This window comes from Myotis yumanensis, unplaced genomic scaffold, assembly GCF_028538775.1.
Source record: "Myotis yumanensis isolate MYYU_CA2020_CCGP unplaced genomic scaffold, mMyoYum1.0.hap1 SCAF_2, whole genome shotgun sequence".
In the NCBI taxonomy this organism is placed as follows: domain Eukaryota; kingdom Metazoa; phylum Chordata; class Mammalia; order Chiroptera; family Vespertilionidae; genus Myotis; species Myotis yumanensis.
In genome coordinates this window covers 29154939-29173170 of record NW_027223753.1, presented here as the reverse complement: position 1 = coordinate 29173170, position 18232 = coordinate 29154939, and the positions used below count along the sequence as shown (strand labels likewise).

Here is an 18232-nt window from a genome sequence, read left to right as displayed (position 1 = left end):
TGTTCTGGTGTGGAGTGTTGAGCTGGGTTGGGGTAGGGAGTTGACAGTTGCTATCAGTGAAAGTAGAAGCTGTTCTGAGAACATTCATATAATAGCAATGATGCCCATGAACTACTTTGAGTTTCATAGGAGCAAAAACTTTATTGTGCCCACTGCTGAGTCCCCAGCTCACCCTTCCTAGAGACAGGCAGACACATGTGTGCTGCTCCCAGTTGGGAAGGAGGCTCTTCCAGGAGATGGTTCTTAAAACTTTAATGCCCCCACCCCCCACCCCACCCACTCAGCATAGAGACCGAGGACCTAAGTGAGCCTGAGTTTCAGAGCACCCGTGTGCCTGGCAATCCAGACCCTGGCCTGGAGATCTCTCTGACAGACGTCTGCCAGCTCAGAGGAGAGGCACATGATGTCCTTCATAGCCTCATCCAGGTAAGGGTAGAGGAGCAGAGTCCTGCCTGTGCAGCGGGTTAGTATTCTCTCCTGGGTTGAGGGTGTAGGTGTCTGTTGTAGGGTAGGGGCTGTGTTCTGAGGGATGGCTGACATCCTAGCCTCCTTCTAACCCCCAAACAGGAGAAGTTCCTGGAGATTAGTGGTCTCCACTTCCGCACAGTGCCCTCCAATCCCCACTACTTCTTCTACTGCCCTCCATCCAGCAGGCGAGAGGTGAGTAGCTTTCTCCTTTACCTTTCTCCTACCCCCGACCTGTAGCCCCAGAGGTTCTACTTGGCCCACTCAGATTCTCTCTTTTTTTAAAAATATGCTCTTATTGATTTTTTAGAGAGAGAGGACGTGAGGAGAGAGGGATAGAAACATCAATGATGAGAATCGTTGATTGGCTGCCTCCTGCACGGTGCCCTGGCCAGGAATCGAACCAGTGACCTCTTGGTTCTTGGGTCGATGCTCAACACTGAGCCACACAAGCTGGGCCCATTCAGATCCTCTTGACTCTGGGTTCCCTGAGTCCTGGATGTGGCTCTTGCTCTGCCTTGGATCAAGCTGTCTCTTCCTTTTTTTTTTGCCCAGGATGAGGGCCCCCGGGACACAATAGACAGAAAAGTCAGTGACCTGGAGTTTTCAGAGGCTGAACTCATGGGAGAAGAAGGTGTGTGGGGAAGTGGATCAAGGTGGGGAAGGCTGCTTCAAGCCAGGATTCAGGGGCCTCCACGGCCAGCCTTTCCCTTTCCTATTGAGCATGAGACCTGCATCTCTAGGAGACACATCTGCCTGCTGTGTGGTCACCGAGAGCGACCCAGAGCTGGAGGTAGAATACTGCGAGAGCCGGGAGCCGGACCTGGGGCCTGCTGGGCTAGACTCCACCTCGCTATCAGATGCAGACACCGTGAACCCTGATGAAGACTCCTTCAGTATCCTTGGGGGCGACTCACCCACTGGGCCTGAGAGCCTTGTGCATGACCTGCCACCGCTCTTCCTGCACCTCACATGCTCTGTGCGGCTGCGTGGGCAGCACAGTTCAGTACCCGTGTGCAGCCTGCCCACCTGCCTGGGTGAGATGGGGGTGCCCAGGGGAGGGCCACAGGTCCCAGGACAGCCTGCCTGCCTGCTTGGGGAGAGTCTTTGGCTATAACTCTTTAGCACTGAGAATTTGGAATCTATGTTTGTCCTAGGGTTCTCAGTAACCCCTAGCTTTCCTCCCCTCTCCCAGGCCAGGTGCTTTCCAGTCTGGAGGGCCCCCCAATTGGGGGCCGAGTACCCCTGAGGGACCTCAGTGTCACTTTGGATGTCTTTGTGCTGACCTTGCCGCTGGAAGTAGAGCTCCCCCAGACCTCGGACCCTCAGCACCACCGGTGTGGCAGCATGTTTGGTGGGGGGACCTGGGCCTTGGGGGAGGGGCACCATTAAGGAATCTAGGGACACTTGAAATATTTCAAGAAAGGATTGCTGAGGAGGTCTTGGGAGGATATTAGTTACTGACCTTTGACCTTTGCTCCTACCTGTTCAGGTCAACATCTGAGAGCAGTGTTTCATTCCCACGGTCCCCAGGGCAACCATCATCTTTAAGATCGGATGATGGCCTGGGGCCCCCACTGCCACCCCCAGAAGAAGATAGGTATTTCTTTTTCTCCTTTAAGAGTTTCTTGCTCCCCTTCAGTTTTATTTTCTGGAAACCAGTGTCTAACCCTTTCTTCCAATTAGGCACCCAGGACTATCCAATTTGGCCACACCCCACAGATTGGCTATTGAGACCACTATGAGTGAGGTGAGGGCCTTCCCTTTCCCAACCTAAGGGACAGCCCCTCAACACTATGACTGATACCCTCTCCATCATATCAGTGGGGTAAGGCACCCCCTTATCCTGGGATTGAAGTGAGAACTTCGTCAGTCTGTGAGGCAGAGTGTCTCCTAGTATTTTCTAGTCTGGGAATGAGTTGATTTCCAGTCAGCAAGGGAGGTGCCCTTTGCCACTTCCTGGATTGTCCTCTTACTCTAGATCCGCTGGTTGCTGGAGGATGAGATGGTGGGGGCACTCCGAAGAGGGGGCATCCCCCAGAGCCCTGCCCTGCACCGAGCGGCTGCCCACATCCATAGCTCTCCTGGACGCTCCACTTGCCTTCGCCAGACTCTGCCGCTGAGTTTTGTGTTTGGACCAGAGCGCTCCCTCACACAGTTCAAGGAGGTATGTTATCCTCAGAATAGTCCCTGGACTCCAGTACAGAACTGGAAAGCCCTCTCTTCGTTCGAGTCCATTGAATTACCCTTCTGCCCACCTCCTCACCACATTGTCTGTCCTTTACCCCATGCCCGGCAGCCCAAGTGGGACGAGACCTAGCTCCCAACCTTGCCACTGGCCCGCTGGACTTTAAGCGAGTCATTGAACCTTTCATGTAGAGGTAGTTGTGAGGGTCTGGTAAGGAAGTGTGGGGTGCCATGAAGAAGCAGGGCTGCTCCGGTCTAAATTGTAACTGTGGCTCCTGTTCCTCAGGAGTTCCGCCGCCTCCACCTTCCTGGTCATGTTCTTCTCGAGGACCCTGGCAGTGGCTTCTTCTTCGTGGCAGCTGGCCAACAGCCAGGTGGATCCCATGGGGTGCCCCCTTCTGTGGCCTGGGCTTGGCACAGCCATGAGGATAAGGCTGACAACAACGAAGAGGAGGTGAGTCTTTCCTGGGCCGACCTGGGAACGGCAGGGGTGGTGGTGGTGTGTGAGGCCTGGACTCAGTCCTGACTTCCTCCCCTCAGGCCCTGACAGCCAACCCCCAAGCCCCTGGCTCCCCAGAGGATTCTGAGGGACCCTCCCTCATCAGTCTGCCCAGCCTGCCACCGGGAGGTAAGAAAAGACTTGGGCAGCTCAGTCTGAGGCCAGGACACAGGACTTGTACATCCCTGGACCTGTTTCCATTTTTGGAAGGTGGTCCTAGGTGGGATTGAGAAGGTGCTCCAGGCCTTTCTTTTCCTTCTCTTCCCAGGGAGCCAGCCTGGGCCCAGCCAGGGACTAAGCCTCATGTCCAGTCAGGGCAGTGTGGACTCAGACCACCTAGGTAAGCGGGAGCAGTTTCTAACTTCCCAAGGGACAAGTGTTCCTAACTGTAGGCTGACGGGAAGTGGACGTAGGGCTGCACAGTGGAAAGTCGGGAATGGGGTGTCAGGGGGAACTAACCTGGAGGAGCCATCGAGCCCGATGTACTTTGGAGGCTCAGATGAGCCTAAGGATGGGGTTGAACTTCAGCACATTTGACACAGGTTATGATGGTGGCAGCAGTGGCTCTGACAGTGAGGGTCCCAATGAGACCCTGGGTGAGAAGGCCTCCTTCACATTGCGGACCGCACCTGAGCCAACACCTGCACAGCCTTCGCTCTCAAGCCTCCCTGGGCCCTGCCTGCCTGACTTCTGGCTCATCGTCCGGATACTGCAGGACCGTGTGGAAGTGTATGCACATGCACGGTAAGGAGGAGCCAGGGCTGCACCCTGACTCTGATGGTAGCCTCTTCTGCCTGGTCCCACTTCACCCTTCTTGAATGTTATTAAAGGGTAAGACATGGGACTGAGAGTTTGGGTAGGGATCTGACTTTTATTCTAAGGTTGGGTGCTCCTGACCACTTCCCACAGCTAATAGCAAAGCATGTCACTCTGCTTTCCTAAAGGAGTTGAAAAGCTGATGGAGATTGTGGCTCCTCGCTGAGCATTAAGTGCATCTACAGTTCAGAGCAGCTTCAGAAGTTGATCTATAAAAATAAGGAATAATGGATAATATTTAAAAAGTGCTTACTAAGTGGCATGCACTGTTTAAGCTTATTTAATCTACATAACATCCCTACAAAGTATTATTATTATAAGTGAAGAAACTCAAACACAGATAAGTTAAGTACTTCCCTAAGGTCACAGTTAGTAAGTGGCAGAGCCAGGATTCATACCTAGGCCTCTGGTTAAATAAATACTGCTCTAACCACAGAGGTGGAGTTGAGAGAAGGGAAGGCCATCATTCAGATAAAGTGTTTCTAACTTCCCAAGGGACAAGTGTTCCTAACTGGGGTCCATGCTCAGAACCCTGAGCCCAGTGACTTAGATACCATCTCTGACCTGCCAGTGATAAAAGGAGAGCTGTATGGTAGAAGCCTCAGTGTGGTACCCATATGGAGGCTGGTGGGGCAGGCATGGAGCCTAGGCTTCCAGAATTGCCACTGAAGAATTCCATCTTTCCCATTTCCCATCATGTTTACTTCCCTTTGTTCAACCTACTTCCTTTTCATGGTTCCTCTTGGCCCAGCTCCCATGACCCTTCCCCACAATTTTCTCCCCACTGCAATTCTGTGTCTGATCCACCCCTCCTTCCTAGGAGCCTGATTCGGGAAGATGGGGGGCCAGGCACTGAGTGCCGCCACCTGCAGCAGCTCTTGGTGAGGCGAGTTGGGGAGATCTGCAGGGAGGTCAACCAGGTAAGGGCAACCAGGGACAGGGCTCTCCAGGCATGGTCACAGCCCCAGTGAGAAAGGAATTTCCAAGACCTTGACTTTCAGAGGCTGCTGATCCATCTTGGATGTTTTCTTTGATACCTACTCATTTATTAGGATGCCCCCCTCCCAGACTCCCCACAAACTAGGGAACTCTCCCTAACCCATCCCCAGTACTGTGGGTTCCTCTCATCCCTCCAGGGACTATGAGATGTTCCTACTCATTGCACTGTGCTAGCATCTATACCAGTGGTTCTCAACCTTCCTAGTGCCACGACCCTTTAATACAGTTCCTCATGTTGTGGTGACCCCCAATTTCATTGTTACAAATTGAATATAATTAAAGCATAGTGATAATCACAAAAACAATATGTAATTATATATGTGTTTTCCGATGGTCTTAGGCGACCCCTGTGAAAGAGTCATTCGACCCCCAAAGGGGTCGCTACCCACAGGTTGAGAACCACTGATTTATACTCATAAAAGGGTAATATGCTAATTAGACCTGGAGACCTTCCAGACAAAGCCATGGTGGTGGTGCCGAGGCAGAGGCTGTTAGGGGTGATCAGGCTGGCAGGGGAGGGCAGTTGAGGGTGAGCAGGCTGGTGGAGGGGGTAGTTGGGGGCGAGCAGGCCAGCGGGGGTGGCATTTGGGGGTGATCAGGCTGGCAGGCAGAGTGGTTAGGGGTGATCAGGCAGGCAGGCAGGTGAGCGGTTAGGAGCCAGCTGTCCCAGATTGCAAGAGGGATGTCCGACTGCCGGTTTATTTGGACATTCCCTGAGGGGTCCCAGATTGGAGAGGGTGCAGACCAGGCTGAGGGACACTACCCCTCCATCCCCCCCACCCCCGTGCACAAATCCTGTGCACCGGGCCACTAGTTAGGGATATAATGGTGAACAAGAGGGAAAGCGTGACTCTCTCGGGCTTGTTTTGAGTGGGGGAGATAAACATTGAACAACTAAACCACACAAATTATTTTCATTACAATTTTGAAGACTTCTACAGAGGAAAAGTAGAGTCTGTTATGAGAGCATATAACTGGATCTGACCCTCTAAAGCAGAGGTGGGCAAACTTTTTGACTCGAGGGACACAATGGGTTCTTAAACTGGACCGGAGGACCGGAAGAAAAGCATGGATGGAGTGTTTGTGTGAACTAATATAAATTCAAAGTAAACATCATTACATAAAAGGGTACGGTCTTTTTTTTTTTTTAGTTTTATTCATTTCAAACAGGCCGTAGTTTGCCCACAGCTGCTCTAAAGCAATGGTTCTCAACCTTGGCTGCACATTAGAATCACCTGGGATGAGGCCCAGAAATCAGGATTTTAAAAAGATTCCCAGGTGATTCTAATGTGCAGCCAAGGTTGAGAACCACTGCTCTAAAGCAGAGGTCCTCAAACTACGGCCCACGGGCCACATGTAAATACAAATATTGTATTTGTTCCCGTTTTGTTTTTTTACTTCAAAATAAGATATGTGCAGTGTGCATAGGAATTTGTTCAGTTTTTTTTTAAACTATAGTCCGGCCCTCCAACGGTCTGAGGGACAGTGAACTGGCCCCCTGTTTAAAAAGTTTGAGGACCCCTGCTCTAAAGTGTCAAGGAAAGCTTCTTAGAAGAACTGATTTTTAAGCTGAGACCTGAAGGATGGTGAGCCCAGTGACTTAGATACCGTCTCTGACCTGCCAGTGATCACTGATGCTCTTTTTGACCTCTGACCCCCCCACCCCTGAGATAATGGGCATTCTCTCTGGCCTTCGATTACGTCTCAGTACCACCACCAGTTTATGAGGGAATCCATTCCAGTTCCTTGATACCTTGCTCCTTCTCCTAGCGGCTGTTGCTTCAGGACCTTCATGACAGTCACGTGTGTAACTCTCTCCTGGTGGCTGAGAGTGAAGAAGATCTGTGGCGCAGCGAGACCCCCTTCCACTCCTGTCAGCGGGCACCCCTGCCCAGCGATGGTAAGGTGCCACCCAGGAGCCTCCCTTTCCTTTATCAAAGACTGGGAGAAGCCGAGGGCAGTCACCATTGCTTGCTCATTGGTGGCAAGTAATACAGTGAGAGCGAGGAGAGGACACAAAGGATCACTAGACTTGGGTATTTCAAGTTCATCAGAGATTTCAGTGGAAGTACTTTCAGTGGAGAGACGGGAACACAAACTAGAGGAAATTGAAAAGTGAAAGGATGTTAGGTCGAGCAGAGAATAACTAATCTTTCAAGTGGCTTGGTAGTGAAGGGAGAGATGAAATAGATATGGCAGGAACTAACGGAAATGGAGGTCAAGGCAGCAATTTTAAACTATGGCAGAGACTGGAGCACATTTATGTTCCACAGCGGAAGAGCCAGGAGAGGGGAAAGGTTGAAGAATACTGGAGAGAGGGGTCATTGAAGGGGCACTGGCTGTCACCTGTCTTCCTGAGGGCCTGGTCCTGTCTTGTTTTCCAAAATGACCGTCTTTCTCCTACAGGGTAATAGACTGGGCAAGCGGTGGGTATGGGGGACAAGTAGGCCAGTTGACAGGTGAGAGAAGGCCAGCGGAGTGGAGCCTGAGACCCGGTAGGAGGTCTTTCTGATTGGCTGTCCCTCCAAACAGGCAGGCACAGGACCCCTTGGGGATTTCTGGTCATGGTTAAGGAACATGGTAATCTACTTGAGATGGTAATTGAGGTCTCCACACTTCTGCTCCCTTCTTTTATTCCTGATGACCTCTCACCCCAACTCAGAGCAGTGATTTTTCAACCAGTGTGCCACAAGAATTTTTAAAACATGCAATACCTAAAAAGAGATTAGGACCGCTAATCTCTTCTCCCTTAAATTGTCAAATTAAAAAAATGACAACAGCCAACACAACAATAGCTGTCCAGTGTGAATGAGTCAAAACTATACCTTTTTTTTTTTTTTTTGGTCAGGTCGGCAAAAAATATATTTTTTGGTGTGCTGCAGAATTTTAGCAATTAGTTTATGTGTGTCATGTGATGAAATGCCAGTCCTTTGTAGTTCTCCCTTCTGGTTTAAAAGTAAAATCAGACCACTCCTTATTTTTAACATTCTCAGCAAGTCTGTAGACGAACCTTCCTGGCAGCTCCAGAGAGTGCATCTCTCAGCACATCCTGGGATGTATTCCATATCAAAGCAGAATTCCTGTAATTAGTGGGCTTCCCGGGGTGTTGATGGCATCTTCTGCAAATTGAGCATGAGCAGGACAGCCCAGCACTTTCACTTCACAATGACTCCCAGCAGCCTGAGGTGGAAGACCAGGCAGAAGCCAGACAGAGCCCTTCCTCAGTTTAGTCTCTCCATGTGGTTTTGCTGAAACCCTTAGCAACCAGCATTCCATTCCAGACTCTGCAGCCTCCTGGGTTTTCTCTAACTGCTCACATCTGACAGCAGCTTCTCTGGGAAACCAAATTGCCACCTTTGGGCTACTGTAAGGTTCCATGTCAACCAGGAAAGGGTCAGACAAGGCATTGGACTGTGGCTGTGGACTCTTGCATATGTCACGCCGCCCTCTGGGTTCTTTGGGATAGCTATCCTCCAGAGCACAGGACACAGCTCTCCCGACTCTGCAGTGGGTGTGTACAAGTAGTCTATCTTCTGTTTAAAGGGGTTATTGTTGTAACTCCCAGTGAGTACACAGGTGGGGTGCATATTGCATCATGAGGTATATTGGGACAGGGTCAGGGTGCTGTGGCATTAACTTCAGGATTTTCTCTTGCTTTGCCTCCCCTGACACCTCTTCTTGGCTCCTTTCCCACATCTCCCTAAGATCGGTCTGAAAACCTTTGTACTATGACCTGTCTTCCTAGGAGCATGGTCCTGCCTTATTTCCCAAAATGACCCTCTTTGCCCTGCAGAGTAATAGACAGGGCTGAGGAGCCTGGGAAGGGGGGATGAGTGGACCAGTTCACAGGTGAGAAGTCTGTGAGGGCAGAGGGCTGTGTGCCATTTCTGATCCACGTCTCCGTTCCCCCCATCAGATTATGCTGCTGATGAGAGCTGTGCACCCCGAGGATACCTAGCAGCCACAATGCAGTTTGTCCCTGGCCATTTCTCCTGTGACGTTGTGTGGGGAACCGTGATTCGAGTCCATTCACGCCTCAAAATGGGGCCCAGCATGGGGGTCTCTCGTGGTACATGATGGCAGGAGAGGGCAGGTGGAGTGTATAGGGGGGTCTGGAGAAGGGGGTTCCCTGAGCCCCCGTCACTCCTACAGCCATCCAGGCCCTGCGCTCTGTGCTCAATGCCTTCTCCGTGGTGAACCGGAAGAATATGTTTGTTTATCAGGAGCGAGCAACAAAGGCTGTGTATTATCTTCGGTACGTAAGTCCTGCAAAGATGGGGTAAAGCGTGGTCCCTGGATGGTACAGGAGGCGGTTTGTCCAAAGACCTTGCCACTCTTTCCCAGGCTCCTGGAGACGTCCTGCAGTGAGCGGCCACCAGAAGGCGATGCTATGCCCCCCTCCCTCGCTCTGTCCCGAAGCCAGGAGCCCATCTACTCTGAGGAAGCCTCGGCATGTATCACCTTCACTCCCTGGGGCCCTGTTCTCCATCAGACTTTGCTCTCTGAAGCCGGGCCCTGACAGAGCTTTCTTACAGGGTCCTCGTTCTCCCCTCGACTTGGCTTCCAGCCGCAGTGCAGATGCTGCTCGTCCTGTGGGCCAGGTGGACAGACATATCCAGTTGCTGGTGCATGGTGTAGGGCAGGCTGGTAAGGACTGCAGGGAGAGGGTAGGGAGTAGCCAGATGAGGTTCCAGAATTCTCTGGGATTCTCTTAGAGCCTTCCTACTCCAGCTCATGCTATGCTCTGGGCTTCCTTCGAGTAGGAGCTGGGTAAAAAAGGACAGACTGCTGTGATATACAGGGGCCAGGACCTAGAGCTCATTGAAATGCAGCTTGGGGAAGGGGTCATTAAAGTTGACATCAGGTATCTGTCCCGGGTAACTATGGGTAGATAGTGGCCCCACTGGTTGGATACCAGGGGTGAGTTGGGGGTGAAGGTGGTTGGTTCAGTTTGAGATATGTTGAGCCTGAGGTGTCTATTAGGCAAATGGATTTTCCAGCTAAAGTTTATGGCCCAATTAACGTGTGTACTAGGTCTTCAGTTAAGATTGTTACATATGAGGTAGAGATATTGTTGTTATCCCCATTTTATGGCTAAGGGCACTGAGGCTTTGAGAGGTAAAATTCACTTGTCCACAGTCACACAGTGAGTAGCTTGGCAGAACTAAAACCTAGTGCTTGTTGCCTCTGGTGTGTGGGAGAATGTTTGCGTCTGGGGTTAAGGGCTGGTTTGGGGTAGCTGGGTCCTCTGCAGGGTCTCCACCTTCCCACCACGGCTATATCAAGGTCCCGAGATCACAGATGAGCTAGTGCGGGTTCTGCGTCGGCGCCTGGATGAGGCTACCCTGGACGTCATCACAGTCATGCTTGTTCGGAACTGCAAGCTGACACCAGCTGATGTAGAGGTCAGCTCCCTCCCAGACTCCAACATCCTCCATGGCAGCCACAGATGCAGGACAGTCTCGGCCAGAACCTCTCCATCCAGCTCTGACTCCCCTTCCCACTCTGCAGTTCATCCAGCCCCCTGGAAGTCTCCCCTCAGAGGTGTTGCATCTGGCCTTACCCCCCTCCTGCAGGCCCTGGCTTCCGGCCTTGGCCTGGTACCTGCGGCAAAACCTGCTTATCTTCCTGCACTCTCCCAAGTACACAGACAGCAATGGCCGGAACCACTTCCAGGTGAGGTTTCACCCACCTCATTCACCACCCACACGCACCCAAGTACCCTCCCCCTCCCCACACACACACACACACACCCTTCCTGTATAATTTTTATACAGATGCCCCATGTATACCTTGTCCCATGGGCCTGCGTACACCCCCTCCCCCCACATAGACCTTTATTATCCACCTGTGTCTTCCTGTGCTTCCCATTCCCCACTGTGGACACCCATTCCCTGATGGCTTTTGTCCATTTGCCTGGTCTTAGTTCTCTGGCTCTTCTCTCTCCAGCATCCATTCCCACCACAGGGCAGCCTCCCCGACTTGGACATTTACTTGTATAACAAGCCTGGTGGACAGGGCACCGGTGGCAAAGGTACAGGACAGGGCACTGCCAGGTGTGGGAAAGCCTTTTCTGTGGTGGCTGCGAGGGCCTTTCCCAGCCTTGCAGCTAAGGGGGGTTTGGGGAGGTGAGGAAAGGGGATCTGGAAGTCCCAGACCTGAGTTTTCCTGTGGATTCTATCTAGGAGTTGCCTGCATCACTCTATCCTTTGTGGATGAGGGAGGGGCCCCCATGTCACTGGCATCATGGCCCCCCTCTTCTCTGGGGCCCCCAGATCTACTGCGAGAGGAGGAATTTGAGCAGCTGACCACGGTCACTCGCTGCCCAGTCCTGCCGGACAGTTCTTCAGGTGGGGCAGCTTGGTCAGAGGAGGGGTGTTCAGTTATGCTGTAGGAATTAGGGGCACCCTTAAGTGACCCTCATTCTTTCCTCCAGCTCAGAGTGGGGCCCCACGGCTTCGACTAGATGTGTGGGAAAAAGGGAATATCAGTATCGTGCAACTGGAAGAGAAGCTCCGAGGAGCAGCTCGTCAGGCCTTGGCTGATGCTGTCATGGAGCTGCAGCTACTGCCAGCCTCCCTGTGCACAGAGGACATGTCCCCAGGTATGTGGGGGCCAGAGAGCCTCACAGGTCCAGGCAAGATGGTGTTTCAGGTGGGGGTGCAAAGGTGGGATTCTGGAAGACATCACAGAGGCCCCATCTGAAATACACATTCTTAATTGTCCCTTACCTTCCCTGCGTCAGCAAGTCCCTGGCAGAAATGTGCCCAGGCTTAGGGTCACCCGCCTAGAGTGGGAAATACAGCAACTCCACCCAAAATTTGCAGCCACGCTCAATTGCATATGCTGGCATTCACTAACCCACAGAGAAAGTGTGAAATCACTGTCATATCCTGGGGCTAGGTTTTCTGGAATGGGGATTGATGGCCAGTGACAAAATTTGTATTGTCTGGTGTCCACAGGAAGTCTCAGGAGTGGGTCCTTGGAAACCAAGAGCCCTGCAGGCCGAGCTAGCACCTTTCCCCCTGGGCCTGCCCCCGGGGAGCCTGTGACTCCCCCCAGCAAAGCTGGCCGTCGTAGCTTCTGGGATATGCTGGTAAGGGGGGAATGGGAGGAGGTGATGAAGTTGGCATCTACTTTCCTGCCTGCCTCCTAGCTCTACCTGCACTCCCCTGCAGGCCTTGCCTCGCATCTCCTGTTATATAAAACTACCCTGTCCCTTGGGTAGGAGCTTGCAGAACGTAGCAAGTTCTCTGACAGAGAGAGCTTCAGCTTATTAAGTGCCCTCCCTTCCACGTTTCTTACCCTGTCCTCACAACCTGCAGGATAAGCAGGGCTTTGACCAGTGAGACAGCTGGGCTGGAAAGTTGAGTAGCTTGCCCAAGGCTGCTCAGTCAGCCTGCAGTGAAACCAGGGCCTGAACCTGAGCCTCCAAATCCTCCAGGCTCTTGTTACTATTCCATCCTCTACCCTGTTCCCCTTCCCAGTAGCCCTCCTCATTCACTGCATTGCCTCCAGAATAAAACAGAATCTGGGGACTTGGGTTCCCCCAAAACAACTGATGACATTGTCCTGGATCGACCGGAAGACACTCGGGGCCGGAGGCGTCACAAAACTGAAAATGTTCGGACTCCAGGTGGAACCGAGCGGGCATCGGGCCCGGATTCTGGAGCCCAGAGACAGAGGTGTGTATGTGTGACGTGTCAGGAGGGTGTGGTATGAAATCATAGTTGACAACGGGTTTATGTAAACACATACATATCAAGTATCAGTGTGCGGTTCATTCTCCTGCTGTGTCTTCAGACGCCGGACCACGCAGCTAGAGGAGGGCGAGGTGGGGACCCTGCAGCCTGTGTTCGCTCGGGTTACTCAGCGCTGGATGGAATTCATGGTTCAGATTGGTGAGACCCCAGCCCCCCTCCCCTCCTCAACCTGCCCTCCCCCTTATACACACACACACACACACACACACACACACACCGACCAGGACTTCTTTGCCCCGGATCCAGGTTGCACCTCAGTGTCCAGGAGCTCCACCCACATGGTGTCCCGGTTCCTCCTTTCGTCCATCTTGTCTGAATTCACCACTCTGGTCACCTCAATGGCTGGAGACACCAGTGTCCGCATCTTTGAGCAGCATTTGTGAGTTTGGGGTCTCATAGAGGCTGAGCTAGGAGAGCTGGGGGCCTAGGCTCAGGAGGTGATTGCCGGAGATGAGGCCATGAGTGGTCTGCCTTCTGAGCGTCCTCCCTCCCAATAGGAGTTCAGAGCCAGACATCTTCAGTCCTTGTTCCCTTGGACAACTGGGCCCAACACCCCGCCCTGCAGCTGAGCGGCACCTGCTGCTTCTGGGAAGGAACTTCTCGCAGTGGAGGAGACCCACCCAGCAGGGTGAGGGCATGGCCTAGGGGAGCTGGGTTTGCAGTGACTGAAGGTAGTCTCTGATCTTGCGGGGGACAGGATGGGGTTGAGGGGGACCTGCCTCCAGGCCCCCATTATGACCCTCCCCCACCCTGTAGCTCCCAAAGCTTTGCAGCGCTTTGAGCCTGGAAGCGACGGGAGCTCTGGACGAAATGCCCCCCGGCAGAGGTTCTTGCTACTGGAGGTCGTGGATAAGAAGGTAGATGTGGGTCAGGGGCTGGGTCGGGGAAGAGGTTCTGTGATCTCACTGACCCTGACCCCTGACTTCCAGCTGCAGCTGCTGACTTACAACTGGGCTCCAGACCTAGGGGCAGCATTGGGCCGAGCGCTGGTTCGCCTCGTGCAGTGGCAGAACGCTCGTGCCCACCTCATCTTCTGCCTCCTCAGCCAGAAGCTTGGCCTCTTCCATCATTATGGCCAGTTGGACTTCCCAGTGCGGGATGAGAAGGTGCCTGCTACTCCACTCCCTCCTCTAGCTCTGGCTCCAGGGTTTTAAGGAAGTACTGGCTCGGAAGCAGGGGAAGGGGACAGACTAAAAGCAGAGGTAGTGGGGAAGGAGAGACAGAGAGGAAGCCAGGGCAGGAGAGAAGGTCTGAGGACAAAAGCCAGGCACCATTGTGAGGCTTCATCTTTCTCAGGAGCCAAACCCATTCCTACTGCCGACCGTGGAAGCAGAGACCCTCATCCGGAGTGCAAGCCCCCCACTGAGCCGTGAGCAAGGCCGGCTGAGTGGGTCCTCTCGGGGCGGGGGCCCCCTGCCCCTGGACACATTCCCCTTTGATGAGGCCCTGAGGGATATCTCAGCTGCCCGCCCCAGCTCCTCACTTGGCCCTGTGCCCAGACCCCCTGATCCCGTCACCTACCATGGACAACAGTTCCTGGAGATCAAGATGACAGAGCGCAGAGGTGAGGGCACTGGGTGGACAGTGGGCAGGGGCAGACTGTGGAGTCTGGGAGGGAAAAGGGCAGCAGGTCCTGGTGGCCACTACTGATGCTTCCCATCCCCAGAGCTGGAGCGGCAGATGAAGATGGAGAACCTGTTTGTAACCTGGCAGCAGCGCTCCACCCCTGCCAGCATGCCCATCAGTGTGAGTGGCCCGACCCCCATCCTCCAGGAGCATCCTCTGACCCTTCCCTGGCCACCACTCCAGTGTTCACTGCCCTGTTTCCTCAGGCCGGGGAGCTGGAGACCCTGAAGCAGTCATCCCGCCTGGTGCATTACTGTGCAACAGCCCTGCTCTTCGACCCAGCTGCCTGGCTGCATGGGCCGCCGGAGACCTGTGGGCCCCCCGAGGGCCAGGTGAGGCTCAAGACTCCTGGATTTCTCCCCTGGGATCTCCCTTCACAGCGACCTCCATTCCTCCACCCCTGGTGGTTGACAGTGGGTAGAGCCTTCCTTAATATCCACTCCCGCAGCGGCGCCATCGCCCCGAGGCAGGGCCTGGGAGCCGAGAGGCCCCCACAAGCTGTGAGGCCTTGGATGTGCCCCTGCCGGGTGCGCGTGAGGAGCCTTGGCTGAAGGAGCTGAGCCTGGCCTTCCTGCAGCAGTACGTGCAGTATCTGCAGAGCATGGGCTTCGTGCTGGTGCCACTGCGGCCCCCCTCGCCTGCCCGAAGGTGAGCCCATCTCTTCCTTTCCGCCTCCTCCTTTCCTTCCCCTCCCCTCCCCTCCTCCACTGCAGGTGAGGCTCCACCTGTCCTTCCTGTCTTCACATAGGTCCCGTGAGGACAATTCGGGCCCTTATGCATGTTCACCCCGCTAGGCCAGCACACACACACACACGAGGATCTTGGACACTTCCTTGCAGCCCTCGCTCACATCCTTAAACCTCTCACTCTCAGGGAACTCACAGAACTGTGTACGTTCTCACAGAGCTTATGCCCAGGTACATTACATCTCATGTGCTTACATGCTGGTGTACAGCCATGCACATGGATCTGGTACACACTCCTAAGCGTCTGGACCTGGGCCTTAATGATTGCTGTCCTGATCACCCCACTGTCCTCTCCTGAGATCTTACATGGTTCATGACCCAGGAAGTCCCTCACTCACCAAGGGTAGTGTCTTTCTCACCAAGGACCCCTGCACTGGACCTGCTGGCATCACTGCACTCAGGCCTGTTCTTGGTCCTGTTCATTCACTGGCTACTAGAGTCATGGAAAGTCGGCAGCTCCTCTGTCACCACCGTCCTTCCCCCCAGAGCTCAGTGACAAGTTCACAACCACCTTTTCCTCTGTATTGAATCTCAAATCCCCATTTCTGTGGCCCTGCTCTGTGTTCTTCTCAACATCTGAGCCTCCAGATTCTGTGTTCCCACCCCTTCCCAGCGGATGATGGGAAAGTATCTGTTCATGTTACAGTTACTTTTGTGTCTCTGGATTTGTGAGTTTATTTTCTCCCTCCTCTATCTCAAGTTTGATGCACTTTCAAGTTAATAAATATAATTGTGTCCTTAATCAAGATCCCACCTTGGACCAGAAAGCCAGTTCCAACCCTTAGTGTTTGTAACCAGCTCTCCACCTCCCAGGCTGCCCCTCTTTTCCAGGCCTTAGGAAGAGAGGCAGGCCTGTGCCGCCGGGACCCTGCCCCTCATTGCTCAGTGACAACTGGAGGAGAAGCTGCTCAGCGTGCTGCCCTCGGCCAGGAGCTTCTCTGAGAGACTTGTTTGCTTACTTTCTATTTATCAGAAATCTAAATTCCTTTTTAAACAAAAGATACACTAGCTTAAAAAACATATTTCTAGAGCAAAATGTAAAGTCAGGCCTTTCTTTGTCACCAGTCTTTAAGTATCACCAGTCACTAGCTGGTCTTGTCCCTGTCTTCTTAAGGGTGAAATGGCACATTTCTTTTCACCATAGGCTTAGGCACCCCCTTCCCACCCCTAGCAAGAGTTCTGGTGCTTTGTACCTCATAAGTGTAATAATTGGGTCCCCTTGGCCCTTTCTGTTTTGTCCTTGTTCACAGTCCTGTCCCTGCTTCTCTTCTCCCCTTGCCTCTGAGTCGAGAAGTGAAGAACAGTGGGCCTGTGAAATGCTGGGAGTACCATTCCCCAGTCAAGAGAGAACTGCTTTTCCCTCTCAGAGGAAGGTTCCTAACCAGGGCTTCAAGCATCTCCTTGAATTTTCCCAATGAAATCTTAGACATACAGTCCCCTGGCCCCTCCCGCCTCCCCTGCTGCCCCCAGTAAACAGATCTCCCTGCCCTCATGGGTGTCTCAGCAGCCTCTCTGGCCCTACCTTCATCCTCTCACTGGTAGAGAAAGGCCTGGCATCCATCCCTGCACTGAGCACTGCTCACTTCCCCTTAAAACAGCAGTTGCTAGAGAGCCTTGCCACTTCCTCACCGTGGTGTCCCGAGAGGCCCTCTCTGGGCTGTCTCCTCTCCTACAGACAAGTCCACATAAAATGGATTGAGTCAGATAGCTGTGATCCTTCACCCGCTGGCTGGCTGCATCTTCTTGTCCCTCTTCCTTTCCTACAGCACCAGCCGGCCGCGGGCCATGGCCATCCTTGGAACAGAGGGTCGGAGCTCCTTCTCCTGCCCCAAAAGCAAGACTGATGGGAGCCCCAAGGTAACATGTCATTACGTACCTTCCCCAATAGTGAAATCAGTGACGTCCCAGACACCAGTGTCACTAAGCCTGAATTATTTTCCCAAGGCCCGAGTCAGTGACCCTGGGTGATGACTAAGGTTGTTGATCCCAGCCTGACACCATTAAAGTCACCCGCCCCAGAGACTTCCTCCCTGCTGATCTGCAGCCGGTGAGCCTCCAACTCTTGCCCCTGAAGCCATCTTTTTTTCTTTCTTCAGAGCACTGGGTCTCCGGTCACCACCTACCACCTACAGCGGGCACTGCCCGGAGGCATCATCCTCATGGAGCTGGCTTTCCAGGTGAGCAGGGGGAGCACTGAGTGAGGAGAGCCAGACCCACCTGTCTCTTACCCTCCTGACCTCACCTTCACCCTCTCTCCAGGGCTGTTACTTCTGTGTCAAACAGTTTGCCCTAGAGTGTTCCCGAATCCCCATGGGGCAAGCCGTCAATTCTCAGGTATGTGATGTGGGGGGAATATGGGGTCTCAGGTATGGTCCATGCATCCCTGGTATGCTGTGGCCAATAAGAAGAATGCCGGGGCAGTCTGGCTGAGGGGTGATCTGGTGCTGTGGGCTGGCTAGGTCAGTGGTCCTTCTGGTGACTGGACCATCGACCAGTGTCACTCTGCAGGTGGTCCAGAGTTGTCTTCAGCTGTAACAAGAGGGCAGAAGGCAGTCCAGCACAGTGGCTGAGCTTGCCGTGGTCATTGGGCACTGACAGCCTGGCACTGTGTCAATCCATAACCATAGATGGTTAGTGCAGACATTTGAGCATAGTGGCTAATCTGACACATGGGTAGGTCGGTGCCATGGGCAGTCCTGGCCTAATCTAGAGCTGGCAATAGCCTTTGCATCGCGTAGAGTCACTAACACTTAGAATATGGGCTAGAGTTCCCACCCACACAGCATACCCACCAGTTATTATTCAGGCCTGTCTGCCTCAAAGCAGGGCCTCTGCACCCCCTGAGGGCCAAGCATCAGGAGTGCTCAGTGAGTGAGAGGTTCAGTGAGGTCAGGGCCCTGAAGCCCTCAGTACTTCCATGATTCAGCTTCGTCGGTGCCCCATGTCATGCGAAGGCCCAGGCCTTCCTCATGCCTCCCATTTAGTTTCCGAGAGATCAGGATCTCCCTGGGTCCAGTCTGTCACCTTCCAGCACAGACAACACAGATTCCTCTCCTGTCTGGATAGCTCCTATAAGCCCATAGATGGTTGCCTTTGACTTGCTGTGGATACCAGTCCAGTAATCACAGGAT

General features: G+C 53.3%; 1 protein-coding gene across 2 annotated transcripts in view; it reads left to right on the top strand.

The window, feature by feature from the left end:
* The window catches only part of SZT2 (SZT2 subunit of KICSTOR complex), a 53211-nt gene that overhangs the window by 28735 nt on the left and 6244 nt on the right, over positions 1-18232 (top strand). The window contains exons 29-65 of one of the 2 annotated variants that reach the window (XM_070404953.1): positions 285-426; positions 568-660; positions 1021-1099; positions 1209-1502; positions 1661-1802; positions 1958-2065; positions 2152-2215; positions 2447-2632; positions 2939-3106; positions 3193-3280; positions 3420-3491; positions 3694-3895; positions 4788-4887; positions 6737-6866; positions 8883-9035; positions 9119-9221; positions 9311-9416; positions 9502-9613; positions 10253-10371; positions 10478-10642; positions 10916-11000; positions 11242-11316; positions 11403-11570; positions 11929-12062; positions 12485-12651; positions 12770-12867; positions 12976-13108; positions 13227-13357; positions 13486-13586; positions 13659-13835; positions 14026-14293; positions 14396-14475; positions 14562-14687; positions 14804-15003; positions 16868-16958; positions 17198-17278; positions 17361-17435. In XM_070404953.1, coding sequence (XP_070261054.1) covers positions 285-426; positions 568-660; positions 1021-1099; positions 1209-1502; positions 1661-1802; positions 1958-2065; positions 2152-2215; positions 2447-2632; positions 2939-3106; positions 3193-3280; positions 3420-3491; positions 3694-3895; positions 4788-4887; positions 6737-6866; positions 8883-9035; positions 9119-9221; positions 9311-9416; positions 9502-9613; positions 10253-10371; positions 10478-10642; positions 10916-11000; positions 11242-11316; positions 11403-11570; positions 11929-12062; positions 12485-12651; positions 12770-12867; positions 12976-13108; positions 13227-13357; positions 13486-13586; positions 13659-13835; positions 14026-14293; positions 14396-14475; positions 14562-14687; positions 14804-15003; positions 16868-16958; positions 17198-17278; positions 17361-17435 — 4816 coding nt within the window. Of the gene's footprint in view, positions 1-284; positions 427-567; positions 661-1020; positions 1100-1208; positions 1503-1660; positions 1803-1957; positions 2066-2151; positions 2216-2446; positions 2633-2938; positions 3107-3192; positions 3281-3419; positions 3492-3693; positions 3896-4787; positions 4888-6736; positions 6867-8882; positions 9036-9118; positions 9222-9310; positions 9417-9501; positions 9614-10252; positions 10372-10477; positions 10643-10915; positions 11001-11151; positions 11317-11402; positions 11571-11928; positions 12063-12484; positions 12652-12769; positions 12868-12975; positions 13109-13226; positions 13358-13485; positions 13587-13658; positions 13836-14025; positions 14294-14395; positions 14476-14561; positions 14688-14803; positions 15004-16867; positions 16959-17197; positions 17279-17360; positions 17436-18232 lie in introns of both variants that reach the window. The other variant, XM_070404952.1, reaches the window with a different exon arrangement.